A 21,119-nucleotide genomic window follows, 5' to 3' on the forward strand; every position below is an offset into this window, starting at 1 on the left:
GGAGCACAAATCTGATGAGGAGCAGCTGAGGAAGATGGAGCCGTTCAGCCTGGAGAAAAGGAGGCTGAGGGGACACGTTATTGCTCTCTACAACTACATGTAAAAAGGTTGTAGTGAAGTGGAGGTCAGTGTCTACTTCCAAGTAAAAAGCAAGAGGATACGAGGAACTGGCTTCAAGTTGCACCAGGGGAGATTTAGATTAAGTATCAGGAAATATTTCTTCACCAAAAGGGTTGTGGAGCATTAGAACAGGCTGCCCAGGGAAGTGGTTCAGTCACCATCCCTGCGGGTATTTAAAAAACATGTAGACAGCTGTTACACCATGAGAATGAATGAACTACTAGTATGTTTATCACGGTTCTTTCATTACAATTCAGGCTAGACAGGAAAAAAATACAAAAACTAGTCAGATTCAAATAGAAATTAATAAAGTAATATTTCAAATCATCTAGAAAAAAACTAGAAAAGTCACTGACTTTTTACAGATTCTTGTCGTTTCCAGCAGTAGCTTTTTTCCTAATGGAAATTAATTCTGCCTGATTACTAACTATAATGACAAGTTAATTTGCAAATACAGCTATCATACCAAAGATGTTGCCAACAAGAGAATATAATACATCGGTAGATAATTATTTAGCTGCACTTTACTTTTTCTTAATGCTTTAATGGGTTATAAATGGTGATGCATTTATTTTTTAGTAGATGGCTATTTTATTATTAGTTATCTATATCAAGATTAATTAAGAAAGCACACAGCTATCATTTTACCACATGCATATTAATTTGTTAGAATAAACCAACCAACTTCATGCTAAGCAGCATCTTTCCATAGAAGCACAGATAACCCGAGTGCCCTCTCTACAATATTCTGACTAGTAATAATTTAAGATCAGATGTTTAAACATTAAACACATTTAAATAAAAAACAGCCTCTTATTAAACAACCTCTTTGACACTATTTTTACTAAATCCCCACTCTTGTAATAACTCTCTCAATATAATGCGCTTTTAAGATACAAAATGTAGTTACTTTGAACTTTGAAAGCACGTGGAACATGGAAGACACTTAATACTACTATTTTCTGTGTTTTCTTTTGAGACTTGCCTATGTTTGTTAAATTAGTATGGTTTAAAAAGCAGAAAAGAAAAATCTAATTGCATCATATTGTGCAGATTACTGGTAATTGCCAGTTTCTTGTGCTGATAAATGCATGGCTGAGTTTTGTATGTGGACAGTTTTATTTGTAATGGTTAACTGTCATTTCTGTGAATAGAGAAAAGTTAAAATTCCTTCTAAAGTAAAGCTTCCAGGTACCATGCAAAATATCCTACCTCTCAACTATACTAGTTAGATTTGTTTACAGATAGAAATCAGTCTTCAGTATAATACATCTGCCGTTGCCTGGCGATGACAACAATGACTCTTTAAGTAGAGGAATGACAAGAATTGGCCTGCACTGGTAAATCATCATTAACAAGTAAGATCAAGAAACAGCTTCACTGAAACGATCAAACTGGAAGATTTTACAGGCTTCAAAGAGGTAACAATATGGCTTAAAACCACTAATATCCTTCCATTTTGATGTAGGTGAAGCTAACTTACCTGTTAGACTGTTCAGAGAAAATCAAAGCATTTTGCATCTTGTGGAGCCAAGTTAGTAAGTTAATAGTACATATATTAGAATTAAAGAGATTCTTCACTGGAAAATGTTTATCTTGTAAGTTAAGACACAAAATGGTCACTTTGAAGCACAGCCACCTATAACTATAACTACTAAGAAATACCGGACAAAAATATCAGTAACACCACATGTAACATCCAATTTCACTTTTAAGTTAGACTTTAGATATATCTAGATAAGTAAAAAAGGTTTAATTTATTCTGGGGTTATCTAGCTCAAGTTTTTAAGTTGATCAACTTTATCTTAATGCTGACAATAGTAAGAAAGTTATGCAGTTTGATGGGTAGTAGTTCTGGTGTTACTACAAGACAGACTAAAAAACTGCATTTACTTGAATTGTACTGCCCTGTTGTTCAGAGTGCTATGAGACACACTGTGTAACCTTTCTCCTACTGTTGAATGCAGTTTTGTGAGGCAATACATGGTAAAACACTCTTGTGATACAGACAACTTTTGCCAGAACACACAGATAAATTTCAGTGATGATTTGTACAAAAAGTAAGATCAGTTATACTGTAAACATCCACGCACAAATTCCTTGGAAGCAAAGCTGATTGAAACTGCCTAAACAGAGCAGTGTAGGGCTTTTCCTCTGTGTCCTTGTGTCCAGCACTCAGCTAAGGGAGACCCATCGCCGCCCCCAGTAACAAGACCTCCTTCTTAGGAAAGTTGTCTATAGTGGAGTAGGAAGAAAATACAGAATGAAACTCAAGCATCTCCCTTTTCCAAAAGGAAAATATAAATGGGGTTAAGGGAGGGGGAAAGGAGAAACAGATACATCATGGCAAATACCAGATTGAATTCCCTCTGGCTCTGCTTCTTAATTAGGGGAAGACTAAGTGGAAACTGAACAGATGGGAAATGAGCCACTCCTCACTTCACACAGATCTATGAGCCACAAAGCCAGAACTGAGAGGATAACCTTCAGATAGAGACAAATAAATGCCCGACTCTTACCCTCCAAGAGATACAGGTTTCATGATCTACCAACCCCGTTACTATCACTTACTGCTACAACACAGCACTTCCATATTGTCCAGCAGAGCATGTAGGCAGCTGTACAACATTGGAGGCATTAGTCTTATTAAGTTAATAAAAATCATCTTATGTGATAGCTTATGTGATAGCGTTAGAGAGCTCAAAACTCAAAGAAATGAGGGTCAGAGTGCCCTGTCCTCTTCAGATTTGCTCAGCCTTCGACTCAGCCACGGTGTGCCTTGGTCCTCTGGCACAATTAAAACATCTGTCAGCCACGCATACCCTGTTCCACTTAACAACTTCACTTAGCAACTCACTGCAAGTCTCTTGCTCCAAGTGTGTATGTTCTGCCAATTCCCCATTCACTTCTCATTTGTGAAGTTTTAATCTTGTGCCTGCTGGTTTTTTGGTCTCAGGAGAAAGAAAAGGTTTTGTACTTTTAAAGTGTGAATACTTTCATGAGGTCACTTAAAGACTACGCTAAATTACTTGTGTAATTACTTATACAACTGAAGACACATTTCACATGCCAAGCTCACAGATACCTCTGCTAGATAAATATCTCTTTTACATACATCCCTCTCTTTCCCGAATAGTTTCCCTCTGACAAGCCTCACTGCTTTTACACAAATTAATATAAAAAATATCACCTCTCACTAACTAGCAGGCAACTAGAAATATCCATCTGGTCTTCAGTGCTGAGAGGCTACAAACCACAAAGAATTTGTCCCATACCATGGAATTAATTTTGATAAAATAATAGAAGTATAGCTTTAAATATAAGTGACTAAAAGCTACACCACTTACTTGTATTTAACTTCCCAAAGAGTTGTTGATTAAAAAAGTTAATCAGCGCACACAAATTACATGTCATAATTTCACCCAAGAACAGCATATTCTTTAGCAAATTACCTGAAAGGTTGTTTAATTTCAGTATAGACCCAGTCTCTACACTCAGCAACTCTTTCCCAAACTCAGCAATCTGCACAGTTTTATTTCCTACAGTAAATACATATTACATAAGGAAAAAGGTTTTTTCCACAAGTGCTCTTAGGACCTGATCCACAATTCTTTGAAGTTCACAGGAGCTTCTTCTGGAGCCTTCGACAAAATTTCATAAACTAGAATCCAATGCAACTGCTACCCATCAGTAGTAATTTCATTTCACACAGCACTTCCTAAACTGAACTCCAATATCTGCTTCTGGTTAAGGTACCAATTCTGGAAAGACAGTCTTTAGTTTTTCCAACTTCAAAAGACAAAAATTCACCACTATAGTTTTTCTAGTATTTAATAATTTGTGTTGCTGAAAAGATGGGTCTAATTTCAAATTTGAATTATTTTCTTTTCCAGTCATTCCTGAAGTACCTAGTATTCTTTTTCTGCAAAGATACTCACATACTGCTTACTTCTCAACTCTAATTTTTTCAAGTGCAGCAGGTCAAACTCTGTCTCTCCCAACCACATGACATTCTCTGTCCTTAAATTCCTTTGACACCATTTTTTCTATATCCAAATTTCAACATCCTTTTTTAAAGAAGACTAGCATCAAAACTATATATAGTATCAACTTCAGGTGTAAAATAAACAGATGTCAAAAAGAAGTTAGAGCTCTGTCTGATCTTATTTTTATACCTTTCAATTTATCCACCCAAGGGTGCAGTTACTCCTTCTAGTCTGAAGGTCACACTACTGCTAAATTCTTGTCCTTTTCGACCTCTTGTTCCTTCTCAGAGCTACTACCTCCCTGAACACAGCCTTCACCTCTGTAGTTTCGCACTTCTTTTCATCCATATGAGTATTCAGCTGGTTGTATTAAAAGGTATCTCATTTGGACGGGCTCAGAATGCCAGGTGATCAAAACGGGTTTTGTACAAAATCCTTGTCTTTATCCCACTTTGACATTTGGATGGATTTTGCATTTTTTGCAATCTTTCACTACATCAAATGTCAACTGCTCATTGACAATTAAATTTTGATTGTTGCCATTTAATCATCTATTATTTATATAATTTTAATTTTTTTAATTATAAAGCTCTGCAAGAATTAGCATATTAAAATCCAAGACACAAAATATCAAGGCAAATACTTTGTAAGAGGCATCCTTAAGAGTCCTTAGAAGCCAGCTAAAATGCCACCTAATACCTTATCCTTTGGAAGTCTATTTTTACCTTGCACATTGGTCAATAAAAATAGCAGCCCATTGTAATTAAGTAACAGTAAAGATATTAGTCATAATGCTAGTCATATGCACCAATACCAGATCTCAAAAAACTAAACTAATTTCCAGAGAGATTTTGATTGTTTCTAAGAGTAAGTTAAGCTGTTTGGAGCTATTTTTTCCAACTGAAACCATTTTTGTGAGGAAAACACATGGAGCAAAGCCACTAAAGTACAGGAAGAACTCGTCCCCCCACTCGTACCATAATTGCAAGCTATATTTATAACTGGCAAAGTATTGCCCCCCTCTTCGAAGACAAACTGCTGGTGAGGCTCTTCCTCCGCTGCCCACTTTGCTTAAAATGTTCACAGCACGAATTTTTATCTCCACAGTGGGAGGCCAAGGATTAGCCCCAGTCTCCAAGAGGGTGGAGAGATTTAAAGGTCAATTTAATTAGCTCATTCTAATCTCTTGCACGACTAACGTAAATGTCATTGTTTTCTAACTGCTACTTTAGCAGACAAGATTGTATTTTAAAAACTTTGAACACACGAACTATGTGTTGGATGTAATACAAATACTTTGTGTAACTAATCTAAAAAGGGAGTCTAATAAAAATCGTCATTGAGTCAGAGCTTTTCCTAAAAAAGAGAAAAAGGGCAATAGGAAAATTCTGGTGGTAAAGCATGGAGAGCTTTAGAAGAACAGCAATCTTTCAAACTGACTGGCTTAACAGCTTCTCATTGATTTAAACCTTTCCCATTTCACGATGTCTGGACAAAGGCAAACAACAGTTTCTGGTACTGTGATCTCATCCGAAAGTTGTGGAACACTAAAACAAGCTTCGCAAGCTCAACGCACCCTAAAGACAAATCAGATCACATCCCAGGCTATTTAAGAGTGCCTCTGGGCAAGCTTTGCATGAACAAATAGGCAAAAACAAGTGCACAGATGATGCTCTGTGATGACTGAAATCATAGGTCAGTGGGAAAGCCTGGCAGTTGTTCATTGCTGTTAAGAGAACGCTGTACACACGGTCTCGCTGTTCTGTGGCAGCAGTTACAATGCTGCTCTCTGGCCCATGTAGAGCTTCCCAACAAGACAAGCTTGCAGCTCCCCTCATCCGTTTTTTTCTTTTTACAAGACCTCAGGAATCACGGATATGGATGAATTAGACCTGGATTATTGATTAAGAAGCATATCAGAGAGACAGCATCATAGATGCTCCAAGGTTCTTCACTGTAATTTGAAACAAGCAACACACTTCTTGGATGGTGTTCAGGACAGCGTTTTGTCAGTGACTTCTGGAAGGAAGAAAGGCAAAGCACTAGTGTTTTAATGTAACAACAGAAGCACCAAACCCAGAGGTGTCTGGGTTTGTCATGTAGGGATGGGTGGAGAAGACTTCTGGATTTATTTTGTATGCTGGCAGTGTGCACTCTTGCAATTAAGCAGGTTCTTATCTGGAAACACTGATCAGGAAACACTGATCTTTGACACTGAAAAGTGTTTAAGAAGTTTGGTCGGGATGCAAAGGATACCTAACCAGTAACACACACTACAAGCACATTCAGGGATACAATCCCCCTTCTGCCTTTGACAGATGTACGGAAATACTGCACGATGATTTCTTGTCAGCTCACGAGCACGGCTCCCAAAGGACCTATGGTGAATGTCATGGGACCTCCAAAAGATGAAAACAGGACACTACTGGTCCTGTGGTGCACTCATCTGAAATAGTGAGTCATTACCGACCTTGTTAAGATGTGGATACACATACATTCTGAACACCTATAAACATTTATAAGCAAATTGCATTCAGGGAGTGATTACTGAGGAGAAAGACTTTGACAGAGAAAGGAGAAACACCAACTTTTTCTTTTTTGCTCTGAGCTATCCTTGCAGGAGAAAGGTTATGGGTTCCTTGACTTTGTTGAATGAGAGTTTTATGAATAAAACATGAGATTCTTTCCTAAATCAAATTATTCTTTTGAGACTGTAGATCTAGATTTGGAGCTGTCAGCTTAAGGCATGCACTTGCTTTGGAAAGAGTTAGGGCTCTTTTTCTGGGAGCCTTTTCCCTTCAGCCCCGCAAAGCTTGGCTGGATGCCTCCCTTTCAATAGCTATCTCCACAAGAACTCAGGGAGCGCCTACCAGCTCATTTTTTTGATGTTGCCAGTACACACTAAATTACTATTTTCTAGTTTGAATGCCCAGTTGTGAATGATACTTAGTTTAGGCAAGGAATGGTCAAAAGCAAGGGAAATCAAATGTTTTCTCTAGGGAAAACTAAGAGACACCAGAAGTGAGGGTTTCTGCTGTCATACACACTAAAGTTAAGTTCTACCATCACTAAATTCTATTTTGGCTCCTACTTAAATCCTAGAACATAATCCTAGAATGTAAGATATAGATTGCAGACTTCATTTTTTACATGCTGGAAAGACCACAAACCCCAAAGTTCTTGATACTGTAGCTGGTACAAAACCTTTGTGCTGCTACTGCCTATTCCCATGTCAAACAACATGTCAGCAGTTCTGAACATCTTGGTGTCAATGCCCAGTTGGGACCCACATACTCTGCTACAGGAATCTCATCTAACAGATGAGATTTTCAAGAATTTTTCATGCACTGACAGACTTACTATGCTAAAATGACCAGCATAGGCATTTTCTGTTCATGACAGTTCTTGCTTCCAGGATTTTTAATGCATTTTATTAAATTAATTGAAAAGGTCATGTTTTAGGAATAAGATCCAACTCCTAACATAGTTGTTACTGATGTATTTGTTGCTGACCTCGCTGTCTGTAGTTTGATGCCAGAAGTGGTTTGTTCTTTAACAAAACAAGCGCCAATAAATGGAAGCATGAATTTCTGTGCAGAAGCAGAGAGGTCTGATTAATATTTGTTTGTCTGAAGAAACATATGATCTTAGATTGCAAAACAGTTTTTAAGCTCTTAAGATGATGTTTTAGGACTGGCTAAGTCATGCAAAATGAGCAGAAATATTTAAAGATTGATAAGAATTTTGATGATCTGAGGTTTAGACACTTAAAATTATATTAAAGGTTGACATCTGAAAAATTAATCTAGAATTTGCATTGCTTTCCTGATGCCATATTAAGAGTCTGGACTACAAATCCTCTTGCACAGAAAGCTTGAGAGATATCGAAAAATCTCATTGACACCCTTATCAGAAGGAGTGAAAAATACCAAGTTAACATGGTTTGTTATTAGGGAAAATTGCTTAAAAGCAGGAATTCTCAATTATCAATTGAGACTCAAATCAAATCAAAATCAAATTCTCAATTCTTCTCAATTTTAGATGTTGATCTTTTACATGGAAAAATGCTTAGAGAAATATTAATCAGCTCTAAATTAAAAAGAACTTACAGACCATCTGCTAAAAGTTCTTTATTAATTCTTTGTCCTGTCCAGAGAATCTCTACAAATTTCTCCTGCAGACAGGAAAAGTCAGATCTGAGCCTGTCACTATTACACCAAGTACTAAAACTTCAAGGGAAATGGGTTGTGCTCTGCCCCATCCCCAGAAGAAGGCTCATTAGGTACACTGGGATGTTGGTGCCCTCTGGTATGAGCAATTGTACTTTATTGGGCAAGAACCCAGTCTCCCTCTTTTGCCTAGCAGAATCCAGATGTAGGATTCAGCAATAACTTTAAGCAAGAACAGATGTGTTGGAGTACAGTAAAATAAGTTTCCCTTTCCAGAGCAACAGCAGTAGAAGCATTTGTAACAGTAGTAGATCCTATTTTTCTACAGATTGTTGGGGGGTGTCAGGCTAGCTGCTTGCCTGTTAATCTCTCATAATTTTGCAGTTTACAGAAGCTAATCCTATAATTCTTCTGCCAGAACTATACTCTTGGCTTTTCTAAGATAAACTATGTCAACCAAGTTGATAAGAAACACTGATGGGTCAACAGCTACCCCATTTATTTTGTAAAAAAAATCCAGACTTTTGTAGAAAAGCCTTTACAGAACCAATGTCTAAAGCTGAGGGGGTGCAAAGAAATTAAAAATTATTTTAGTGCTTTAGTGAGGGACTTACTTTACAACATCTGTTTTCTAATCCATTTTTTCTTTTTTATTAGAAATAGTTAATGCTCTAAGGTATTTTTCTATCAATGTTAGAAGGATTCTTTCTCAATTAAATAAGAAAACACTAACAAAAAATACCTAATTTACCCTATTAAGGCAAAATCTGTCATTACTTAATGCTCTGGCTTGTGGAATTATTTTGACACTTCAAAAAATCATCTTCAATCTGAGATCCATATGTACTTGTAACATCCAACAGCACAAAATGAAACAATAGTTTCTTTCCCTTTGATAATTTATAGTCTTTGTAAGTGGTTAAAATGGTTTTAAAGTTTTTCCATCATTCAAATGAAATTTTGATTCATACTGACTGATCACCTCTTGTGTTCCCCCTTCAAAGCAAAGACAGCCAGACCAGTTTTTAATTTGGTGCAATAAATATTTTAGAAATTTTTTTTTACGTAAGAACAAAGTTTCTTAAACTACATTGAAGACTTAATTGTCATAACAAGTTTCTATAGGCAACCTTTGAATAAAATTCAAGGCTTCACTAACTTCATACTATATTTTCCACACTGCTCTCCATAATAAGGAATGAATCACAAAAAGCCCTCCACTCAGTATTAGCAACACACATGTATCTCCACAAAACTTTAATTCTAGTTTAGTACTAAATGCCTCTTGGAGATGCCCAACTAACTATGAAAGACAGCAGATGCAGGACAGATTACCAGAAACATCTCAAAAAAAGGAGTTGGTTTTCATCATGTGAAGGAAGGGAGTCCATTCCAGAAATTGTAATTGCCATGACTAGAAATGGTTTCCTGTAAGGCATGAGCCATATACAACTTAAGGAATTCCTCTGACTCTGAAGTCACACTACTTGGAGGAAGTTCCATATATTAACCATTCCATATATGAACTAAGTCTATGTGTTAAGCAGTCCAAAAAATTACTGTACAAATCGATAAACATAATGTAAAGCATTAAAATTAGCATAGCCCAATGAGTAGAGCATACACTACCAATTTTTTCCATGAGACAGGTTATGTTTTTTTTCATGCTTACTCATAAGGAAAGACTATGTGCCCTCTGGAACAACTCATCAAGGATATCTATAGAATATTCTGAAAACAAAAACATTTAAAATGAATGTTCTTAGTGATTTAAACTGATGCGTCTGACTAATGAACAAAGTAATTGGGTTTATTTATCTAAATCAATCCTATCTTGCTCAATAATGGGAATGACATTGTTCACAATTGATTAGGACTCCCTTCCTGAAAATTGTTATATAAGAAAAACTGTCCAGAGAAAGTTACTTGATTTTTCCTCCATAAGCTTTCCCTTACTTCAACACTGCAAAGAATTTTTCAAATTAATGTTTTGTTCTGAGTATAAGACAATCATTTTAACCAATATTAATTGGAATAACTTCCTTGAAGATAAAGATTATCTGAAAAAAAGTATATTCCATGGATCTCCCTTTGTCAAATGAGATTTCCTTCTTAAATCACAGAGACTGTAACATTAAAATGAAAGCAACTTCTACTCTTAATAGGGATAATCCTTATCTTACACATGGGGTGACATGTTTTTTATCTGTATTTTTAGAAGAATAATTTAATTTTGAAAGTGTGTTCAAAATACATTAATACTTTGAGCTCATAAGATTTTTTCTTTTTAATCAGACTACTCCAGTTGAATAAGAATTCAGAGTGATAAACTGCTTGGGCTGAGGAAAAAAAACAATAGGCAGACACTGTCTTCCCTTGGGTTAAAATTAATATTAACTATCTTCTGTTTTTCACTAAATATACTTTAAATACTAAATACATTGAAATTTTTTTCTAACTAATAAATAATTTTGTTGTATCAAAAAACAGGATGTCATTATATTTTCTTATGTTGGATTGTTCTTTGGTTGCATTGTCAAAAAACCCAAAATATGTAGCTACGAAGACGTATTTTTGGCTTTAATCAGAAAATGTGGACAGTTTGTCCAATGACAGTTCCTTAATGCTGTTTTATCACTGTTATCATTAGTAAATCCAAACAGCAGTATAACATAGTTAGAATAGGAATTTTTGTTGCAGAACAGCAGTGCAGATGGAACCATTTCACTGTGCTGTGGAATGCAACATTTTTGATTACGACAAGTTTGCCAGTTTTAACTAACGACAGCATCTTAAGTCTTCTAATATATATTTAATGAAATTTAACTTTAATTGTGTAGTAATGCCAAAAACCCACCTTCTGAAAAATAGCAAGCATGAGCTGACACAACAATTTTAAGTTTAGGAGCAATCACACATCCTTCTTTGACACTCATCCTTTTCTTTTGTCAAGAAAAAGGAAATCTTCATATAAAGGGATCAAATAACTTCCCAAATGATAGGATCCTCCTTGGTCCATCAGCAAAACTGAACTAGGAATGCAACTGGATGCAACTGTTTTAACTGTTGGCCTGCGTCTCAGTGTATTTCCTCTTAAAGTAAACAGGATAATGAAAAAATCACACAATATAACCACAACAGCTGTACCAAAATAAACCAACCCAACCCTCTTCTCCACTGACTGGCAAAACATCTTACCAAGGTTACAGTGGCTGTATCCTGAGATTCATAAACTAATCTCCATCTGCACTCCTTCAAGTGTGTTTTAACCCACCTATGTGTTTCTAACACATTGTTTGATAGTGAAAAGGGGAAAATTGGTAGAGGATCATCGAAGGACTCAGATGTAGATTTCAGCTGCAGTATTCAGTTTGCTCTATTAGCAAGAATGGGAGCATTATTGTACAAATGCATTTTGTACCATTGGTTTAGCTACTTAAAACCATTTATTAAATATTCTCGCAATGTATCACAGTGACAAGTTATAAATACAACTGCAGCTCACATCAAAATAGTTTAAAAAACAACATGAGAGGAAGCGGTGCTGGGTTGCACGGCATGTATTCTTTAGGACAGGACATCTTGCAGTGTGACTGCAGAAGGAATTATCCCTGTGACCCAACACTGTGCATTAGGAACCGCTAATGGAAAAGGGAACTGTCAGCGAGAAGTGGAAATCAGACTGAAGCAGAGTTCAAGGACTTTCTTTTGCAAAGACAGAAAGAAGCTTTGACTGCATGGAGCAGTTCTGCCAAATCTGGAGCAATTTCTTGGTTTGTTGTATCCGCTTTACACAAGCGATTTGTTTCCAGATCCTCTTAACAACAGGAAAATGAGACATGATGAAGCCAGCAGGCCACAGGTCACTCTTTTCTAACCAAAAAGAGCGTGAAGGGAAAAAAAGAAAAAAAAAGGCTATGGTCATTTCAAAAACCACATCTCACACAGACAGACCACTGAAGTAACTGTTATCTAAGTTACTCAGCTGAATATAGCATATCTTGTCAGTAGTGTCCAGACATTATTTTTTCTCTCTATTGAAAGAAGTATTACCCTGCAGATTCAATAACATGGTTTATGACTGGGAGGTACTCTAATGGGAAACATGGAAGACCAAAGACGGCAGAAGGATAGGAATCAGAAGACAGCTAGGGCAGGCCAAGAGGTAAAACAGAAATGTTCTGGCTGCAGGTGGGGGAATATGTAGAAAGAAAGTCGTCTTCTTCTCTTAGTTTTCCTCCAACTTACACAAAAAACCCAAAATCTTATTTCAGCACACTGGCCTGCTTGTTCACAACTGCATCATCACTAAACTTTAAAATCTCTGTACCACCAGTTTAAGTGTTTTCAGACTGAACTTACCTGAAAGTCTTGATCATCAATTCCAAACCTCTCTCTCAGATTACGGAAAACCATTGGACAATATTCTTTAAATTTGAAATGACTTGGCATGTTTTCTCTGAAAGAATATAAAACCAAATCAACTTAATCCATGTGCATTTATAACACGTATCTCTAAAGAATTCTGTCTCAATTCTGTTCATAGAAAGCAGGGGATAAGGAGATTTACAATCTCTCTTCTAATGCTTTATTTTTTCAAAGAGATTGGGTCTTGTTGTGTTATTTTCTTCATCTTCACAATGTTTAATAAATGTATACACATTTATTAACTTAGCTATTAGCTAAGGAGCTACAACATAAGGATGAAATAAACACAAACCATATTTTGACAACTTTGAAACATGGACTCAAAAGCAGAAAAGAATGCTTTCCCATTGCCCTAAACTTACTTCAAGGGTGAAATCTTAGATTGGATTACACAATAATTACTGTACCATCTGTGACACCAAAATGTATTGACAGTGCCAAAGCTTCGAGAAAATTTAACTCATTCAATACATAACTAATGTTAATATCCTAGTGTTAATTTTAGACTTATACAAAAGCAGAATATATTCTTGAATAAAATTCAGGTTACACATAAGCATTAATAGTTTTGTATGTCTGTACATACTGCTTATGGTGGATTTATTTTTAAAAGACATAGATATTACATGAAATGACCTTAATACTTTTGAAGCTTCTATATGATTGGTACGGCTTTCTGTTACGGAATATAAAAAGCTGAACACTATTCACATTTGATATATGCTTTAGATTCTCATTCTTATTCAAATATTACATTTAATAAAAAGTACATGTGCATGAATTTATGTTTTTAAAAATATCCAAATAAAAACTTGTATCAGCCATAAATAATCACACCAAGAAAGGATCACCTTCAATATCTAAGATACTCATAAGGCAATAATAAACCATATGGAGGAAAAATTCTACCCAGCATCCTTTGCTGTTGCTTTTTAGAACAGCACAGATGGTTATGTTTATCACAGGATTAACTTAATCATCAAAACTTCAGTCCCATGCACTGAAAAATAACAGAGTTCATAGTACTTCATAAAAATATCACTGCCACTATCCACTTCCACACAAAATTGTTACTTGTACTTACTTGTTGAAAAGGTGATTGTCCACCTTTATCTTTGAGTATGCTTTGAAATCATCTGGCATCAACATAACAGGGATTTGAACATGGCTCAGTTCATTGATCTAGAGAAAACACAATATATTTATTTGCTGATGTCTCTGCAAAGATGCTGCATATGTCTGAACTATGAAAATGTTATTCAGTCAACTATTTCTTGTCTGTCTGTCCTGGGAGTGAATGTAAGTAACAGAAGAACGCAAAAGCAGTTTTATTCTTTCCAGATTAAATGCAATCTCAAGACTGATACTTTGAAAGAGAAGAAAGACCATTCCATATTTGTACTTGTTTCAGAAAAAAAAAAAAAAAAAAAGGGCTTCAAAGCACACTTGGAGTGTACTTTCTACGGAAGGTCAACAAGGATGCCAGCAAAATGTCTCCTATCCTAAAATACTGTTCTTGTTTCTTCAGTTGCACAATGCTTTCCAAAGATAATTCAAATTCTGTATTTCCAATTACTATTTACCCTTGTAGCTTACACAGTAGCCTTACATGACTGTGTCTTGAACTATTTATAGAAAATAAAATGAAATTTTTCATACATGTGAATGCATACACTTTGGGTTCAGTAAGCACAGCTTTATTTCTCACGGTAGTGCAGAACTCAGATGAGTTTTTCTGTCACAGTATTCAGACATTTTTTTGATTGCTCAAGTTGGACAAAGTATTTAAATAGTTGGATTTTACTTAGAAATAGATGGGCATGGAAGTCCTAACATTTTCCTTATTTTCTTATATTTATATGGACCATCTACTCTTTCTAGCTTTCAAAATAATATTGCCAGTATTCTCCAGATTAGGATTTTTCACATATATTTGAAATCCACTTCTAACCACATCTCTGTGATAAAATGTAGACAACTTTACCATGACCTAGTTTGTAGGCATGTTTTTATTATTGCATGTATTAATCTACCCTTACTTTAGTAAAATTTAACTAAATCATGATAAATAAAAGAGAATTGTTAGCTTGCAGTGGTGCTTCCAAACCAGGAATGAGATACTCATTACAACAACAGTCACCAAATACCCATAACATACATTTTACCTATGTTCTTACAGTACTGTACACCCTGGTCATGCATCTCGATTTACCCAGTCAAATGTTTTTGCTCATGCAAAGCACATTCTGCTTCAGCAGTTTTCTACAGGGGTTAGAGGGAAATCCCACTCTATATGAATACTAATGCACACTGGGACTCTCGGCTCTCAGTACTGCTTATCCACCACTGTTTTCCAACTAGGAAGCTGTTAGTTGCCTTTAAATGCTATTTTCTTCCAGAGAGGCTTTTGGAGAAACCCTCACTGAAGCAGCCATAGGTTATAAATACAGGAGGAAAAAAATGCACTCCCTGCAAGTATGACCTTTTGCAGAACTGAAGTTAAACAAAGTAAGAAAACAGTGAGGAGCCTTTTAGCTCTTAAGCAGAGGAAAGAAACCAACGCAGGCAGGTCAGATGCCCTTGTTACTTTTCAATATTTTAAAGTCCCAGTAATGTTCCCTGTCATATCTCATTTTTATTATTCAGATCTTTGCAGTCTACATGAAAACTGATGAAATCAGTTGAATTTACTTTAAAAAATGCTTCTTAGGAAATCCCTGGAAAGCTCTAGATAGAGGCCTGGCAGCTATATAGCAGAATGGAGAAAGGAAATAGATATCTGGAATGAGCTGAGTGTGCTCTGCTCCCTGGAGTTGTAGGGAGAATGCTCTTTTCTCCTTCTAAAGGGAGAGAAAGAAGAAACTCCAGTAAATTTTTGAAAATACAGCTGTACAAACCTAATAAATCACAATGACACCTCATTAAATACAACATAACATAACAAAACACTGATCGAAAATCACTACATCCAACATACATGCTCTTTACTGAAGTTGATACTGCTGTACATCAATCTCACCCTGAAACCACAGAGTGGTTCACGAGTCTGCAGAACTAGTGTAGCTGCTGTACAAATAAAAGTAGGGACATGTAACTATATTACGCGGAGATATGAAACTTTAGATTTGCTTATACAGAATTACCTTCTCTTTTAGATTGCCAGATCATACAACAAATTCCACGCTGGAACGAAAGCCAGCGGAAATCTACATGCATACACATTCCAGACAAAAGCGATCCCAAGAACACCTTCTGCTGAATACTGTCAAAAATGCTGAATTCAAACATCTTCAACTATCTACAACAACAGAAAGTTTGCTTGCAATTTTGCATGTTAGATTATCAAAACTGCATTGATCAAATTTTCACGTACATTTGCTTTCTTAAATTGTTGATGTAAATTTTCTCTACATACATCTACAGATTTGCTTTCATGCTGTGAATACTTAAATTTGTGCTACAATGGTACAATTTTACTTGTACCTGTACACCTTACAAGCATCATCTGCACAGCAAAATAACAAAGCCAAATGTGTTTGTATGTGCACACTTTTGAGATTCATCTATTTTAAGCAAAAATTCCAAAATACTTCTCCTAAGAAGTTCCAATAAGATCTGAATGCACACTCCCCCCATTCCCCAATCAGGGAGAAAAATGCGGACTAACAGAATGTTTGGGGTTTGTTTGGTTTGGTTTTTTTTCCCAGGGGTGTTGGTTTCTGATTTTTGGGGGCTTCTTTTTGTTTGTTTGTTTGTGGTTTTGTTTGGTTTTGTGGGGGTTTGTTTTGATTTTTTGAGATTCGTCCAACTCCGAGATATGCAAAAGTAATTTCTCTAATATTTTAGGGAATTCCTCTCTAGCAGAATAGGAAAATAAAAAAGCAGGTGATGAACACACAGTAGAAATGACCTTTGGCATAGCACACCAGCCGAGTAATGGCATGTCCCAGCGGCACAGGCCATTAATTAATTTAAACCTTTCAAGAATAAGGTCTGGTTCTTTGTGCAATAGTCCATTTTTCGGACAGATTTGATGAGGCCAGACTGGAAAATGCACACAAGACAGAATGGAATACCCGTGTCATTAGATCTTGGTGGAAACTGGAACCACATTGGGGGGAGAGGGAGGGAGAAGAAACAATATCCAAAACTCCCCCACAAACAGCTCTTGAAAAGCTAAAAGAAAAGGGAAAGGTCAGAGGGATCAATTCTCTGCCATCACTGTGCAAATAACAGTCACATCTGAAAGACACTAAATATGAAACGTAAAGAAAACATTTTTAGCCCCCCAACTTATCTCAGATGCAAATTTTGCTTCTTTTTGTCTGCGTTTGAAAGTCGAGCACAACAGAAAACACATTAAGATGCATGCGATACCTTTGACAAATACTCTGCGCATCTCTTCGTGTTACCCATTAAATACAGCCAGCTCCCTTAGCAATAGCAAATGAGATGCGCCTGTGAGGATGAAAGTTCATCCAATTACAACAGAAACTGTGTTACAATAGCCGTAATAATTACATAAGAAATACCCATTTTCCTCTAAGGAGTGCTTTTGAAGGTAATAAAATCATAAGCAAGAAACAATTTCCTGCAAGATAATGGCGGAGAGTAAATGAAGCAAAAAGAGCTCACTGGACAGAGGACGGACTTGTTGCTGAGGGCTCAGGATCAAACATTCATTTAACAATTATATGAGAATCCAAATGCATAGCATCTCCATAATAAATGTATGTGCATCATACTGAGAAGAAAAGTTCCTCTAGTCCTGCAACCTATGTCGTTTAACTGCCTTGAATTATTGCTGTCAATGAAAAATTTTGCTAAAGTTTGTCTTGCTATTTGAAACAGACAATGCTTGCTCTATCTTTGAAGAATTTAAATCTCATATAATAGTCTTAGAGAATGTTGTTTTAAATATGAACGACTAAGATTTTAGTTGCACGGTTACCATGCATATTATGTATAAATACCTCATGAGTATTAATAATGCTTGTAAACTCATGCACACAAGATATTAATAAGTGACTCAGAAACCTCTCTTTAAGTAGTTAATTCAAATTATCTTTTGTAATATTAGTATAAACCCAGGTGGTTATGCGAGATGGAAACAACAACTTGCAAGCTTTAAGGCAGAAGAATTTTAAAAGCCTTAAGACTGGTATCACCTCTTTAAACATATGGTAGAAAAAACTGTGGCAGTAGGGATCTGCCCAGAGTGGTGGCTTGGTCATGGTAGGTGGGAGGGGGCTGAAGCAAAAGGAGGCTTTCAGGCAAAAAACGACTGATTGCAACTCATTTTGCTCCTGCAGGTTTAGGATTGAATTCACACTGTCAGGAAAACAGAGGTTGTAATTAAACTGCAAATAAGGGAATAATAAAAGCCTACTGGACATTGAATAAATAGTAAGACTCAGCTGGTAATGATTCCGAAATTAGCACACAGAGAGGTGTTCCCACAAAGCCATTTTCATATTGGTGACATTTCAAATAAGCTTCTCTAATTCATATGATTTGAAATCAAGCAATGAATATATCATAAATTGTTAGGCATTATTAACGGCCCTTATTTAATTCAGATACATTCACCCTAAACACCACATTACTAGGGCAATGCTTAATTAAGCATTAGTTTTCATTCTGTCAGAACATAAGCAGCAATAAATTGCTTGTATGCAAAGCAGACAATGAGATATTTAAGCAGCATATAATAAAGGCAATTTACAGCATATATTGCATGTTTAGTTAGGAGTCAGGACAATGATCCTGTTCTCCAACAGATATGAGCTGATGCCTATTGCTACAGTGCTACAGCAAGAAACCTGTGTTACACATTACAGCTGGTATTATTCATTAAAAAATCCCCAACCAACCAACCAACTATAAAATAAAAATCAAAGAAGCCATGTACGATGTCCCAAATTTCATCCAAGCACATCACAAATCACACTCAGACTACTTAGCAATGCCTAGTTGTTCCTTTTGACATTCCCTTCCTATTTAAAGCCTTCATTCTGTACGGGGTTCCTTGCATTTCATAGTACAGCTTTAGTATACAGCATAGATACTGTTTCCTTTTAATTTAACATATCAGCCAGCCAGATTCGCTGAAACCATGGAGGGATGAGGTGTTTTCACACCAAACAGCTTGATAAAACATCTCAATTGCAGCTATGGCTCTTGGCAGTTTCATGCACAGGAAAATCCCTGCTGCTCCCAATGCTGGATGTAGGTAAAGTTGTGCAAGTGCTACTTTCTTTTCAGCTCTGTTTATCTCTAGCTCTTTCTGTACTGAAAGTCAACTCACAGCAGTCTGATCTGCTGAGACAAACAAGCTACAACTGGCTTTGTTACTCTGAGAGAAAGTCAAGTGCATTTTTAACAAATTTGTATTTTTAAACACAGATCTTGGAACAAGTAGGACTGGTAGAGATTTCGGAAGAAAGAAATTATTGAGGTCTAAAAATAGAATTGAACTTTTAACACCACCAGCAGTTCTGAGATTTTTATGTTCATGGTTTTACTTTCTGCATCACAGTTTCTTCTTTGGCAAAGAAACTTGCACAGAAATCTGAAGAGAAAAAATATTAAACAATACTTTTCGTTCAGACACAGAGTCACCATTTTGAGCAGGCTACAAACTTTCTCAAAGGCACAGTTAATTCATTTACTGTGAGGTTAATGCTTACAAAAGCAAGCCTATGGGCTTTTAATGGATTGCTCTTACAAAACAAGGCTGCAGAATAAGAACGCAACAGAGGAAAACTGTTTAGGGTATAAAATGTCACATTTAGGAGACTGTTATCCTTCATTCTTCCGGCACCTTCTTGATAACTGGGTACCCTGCAGGTCTTACCAAACAGAGTGTTTTCTTCATTACTAAAACACAATCACCTAGAAGGTAAAGTTTCATAATCTAATTCATTCTATTGTCCCGTGAAAAGCCATTTCCAAAGCTGTTCCTACTTTGCAAGGAGTAGGGGTTTAGGTTAAAGCACAACGGCCGAGTGGTGACAGGCAGAGCTATAGGCAGGCATTTACATCCTCTCCTTCCCAGATGTGGAACACACTGCAGTATTGCTACCAGGACAGTAAATGCCTTGTGTTGAAGTATAAACTGAAAGTGAAGTGATTATTTTACAACTCTTTGAAATCTACCTTGAAGGGTCTGAAAAGGGTGGATGAGGTCAGCAGCTAATCAATTTTGTGGAAGACATTTGCCTGTTACAGGGCAAAACTATCATTCGATAAATGCCATTTGACAGTTTAAATTACACTCAAAGCTATCCTTGCAAGAGAAATAAAAGGTTAAGCTAAGTTCTGCTGTAGAGAAATAAATCAGCTCAGCAAAATACTCCTTAATTTGTTTCAAATGAGGTTTTCATCATTTCAATCACACAAATATTCATCTCTTTCCCCATCCTTCCCCCCACCCCCAAGGTAAAAAATATCTACCCAGACTATTTTTTTATTAACTCCACAATGTGCTAGGAGTTTAAAAGGCATAGGAGATTTCTATATAAGTAATTTCCAGTTACCTATTCAAAATCAAGTCTTGAAATTAAAACAATTATATGACTAAGAAAAAAAGAGGGCAAAGCATTTAACTTTCTCTGAGTTTTTAGGATCATTTCAATTTAAGATGTATGAAGAGAAAAAAATCAAACCAACTTAAAAGCCCACCTAGCTGCCAGAGTAATAGGCATTGGAAGTTTTATGTCCCAAAATATCTACCAGTAATTATCAGAGCAGCTTTGTGTTTTTACAGTTCAGGTGATGCCTGTCATCAGATTTTTGGCTTTCAATGAAATTCAATAATCTAATACTAGAAAAGTAGGCCCAACCAAACCAAATGTATTTCAAACTGCATAAATGCATACTTTTCCCAAAGTCCTAACCACAGAACATCTGAAATACTCTGCACAAGTATCGAATACACTTCATAGATTTAGAAATTTTGAGAAATGAACACATCAATTACAGCTTTCACTTTTTATCAAAAACGGAGTAAGACTTTTCTGAAGTCTTATGGTCTGCCTTGGAATTAAAAAACCCAAATGAAAATAAAAAATTTCACAGCAAACCCCAGATACTTCTGTGAGACTTCTTAGCTGCTGTTTTCCACAGTAAAAGGATATGTTTGGGCAAGGAAGATCTGTAGTACATGCACCCACATGGAAAACAGGATATTGTGACACACTCGAGAAAGCTCTGAACAGGATATTGTGACATACCAAATACAGTCCCAAAACAGAGGAAAAAAAGTGGTTTTCAAAGAGCATTCAGGTTTTTTTTAAATTTGGAATATCAGGGTCCAAAATCCAAGCAAAGGGTTTTATACATTGGTTATCAATCCTATTCAGACGGTTTAGAGTGACAGGGTTTAAAGAACCTAGAATAAAAGCACCAAAATCAC

The 21,119-nt window shown here is 36.2% G+C and overlaps 1 protein-coding gene across 3 annotated transcripts in view; it reads right to left on the reverse strand.

The window, feature by feature from the left end:
* The window catches only part of PIP4K2A (phosphatidylinositol-5-phosphate 4-kinase type 2 alpha), a 107,121-nt gene that overhangs the window by 38,012 nt on the left and 47,990 nt on the right, over positions 1-21,119 (reverse strand). For all 3 annotated transcript variants that reach the window (XM_027751744.2, XM_027751742.2, XM_027751745.2), the window contains exons 2-3: positions 13,788-13,885; positions 12,638-12,734 (exon numbers count right to left, since the gene is read on the reverse strand). In XM_027751744.2, the coding sequence (XP_027607545.1) occupies positions 12,638-12,734; positions 13,788-13,885 (195 nt within the window). The remainder of the gene's footprint in view (positions 1-12,637; positions 12,735-13,787; positions 13,886-21,119) is intronic.

This window comes from Pipra filicauda, unplaced genomic scaffold (assembly GCF_003945595.2).
Source record: "Pipra filicauda isolate LSUMZ 115617 unplaced genomic scaffold, ASM394559v2 scaffold187_size1440530_pilon, whole genome shotgun sequence".
In the NCBI taxonomy this organism is placed as follows: domain Eukaryota; kingdom Metazoa; phylum Chordata; class Aves; order Passeriformes; family Pipridae; genus Pipra; species Pipra filicauda.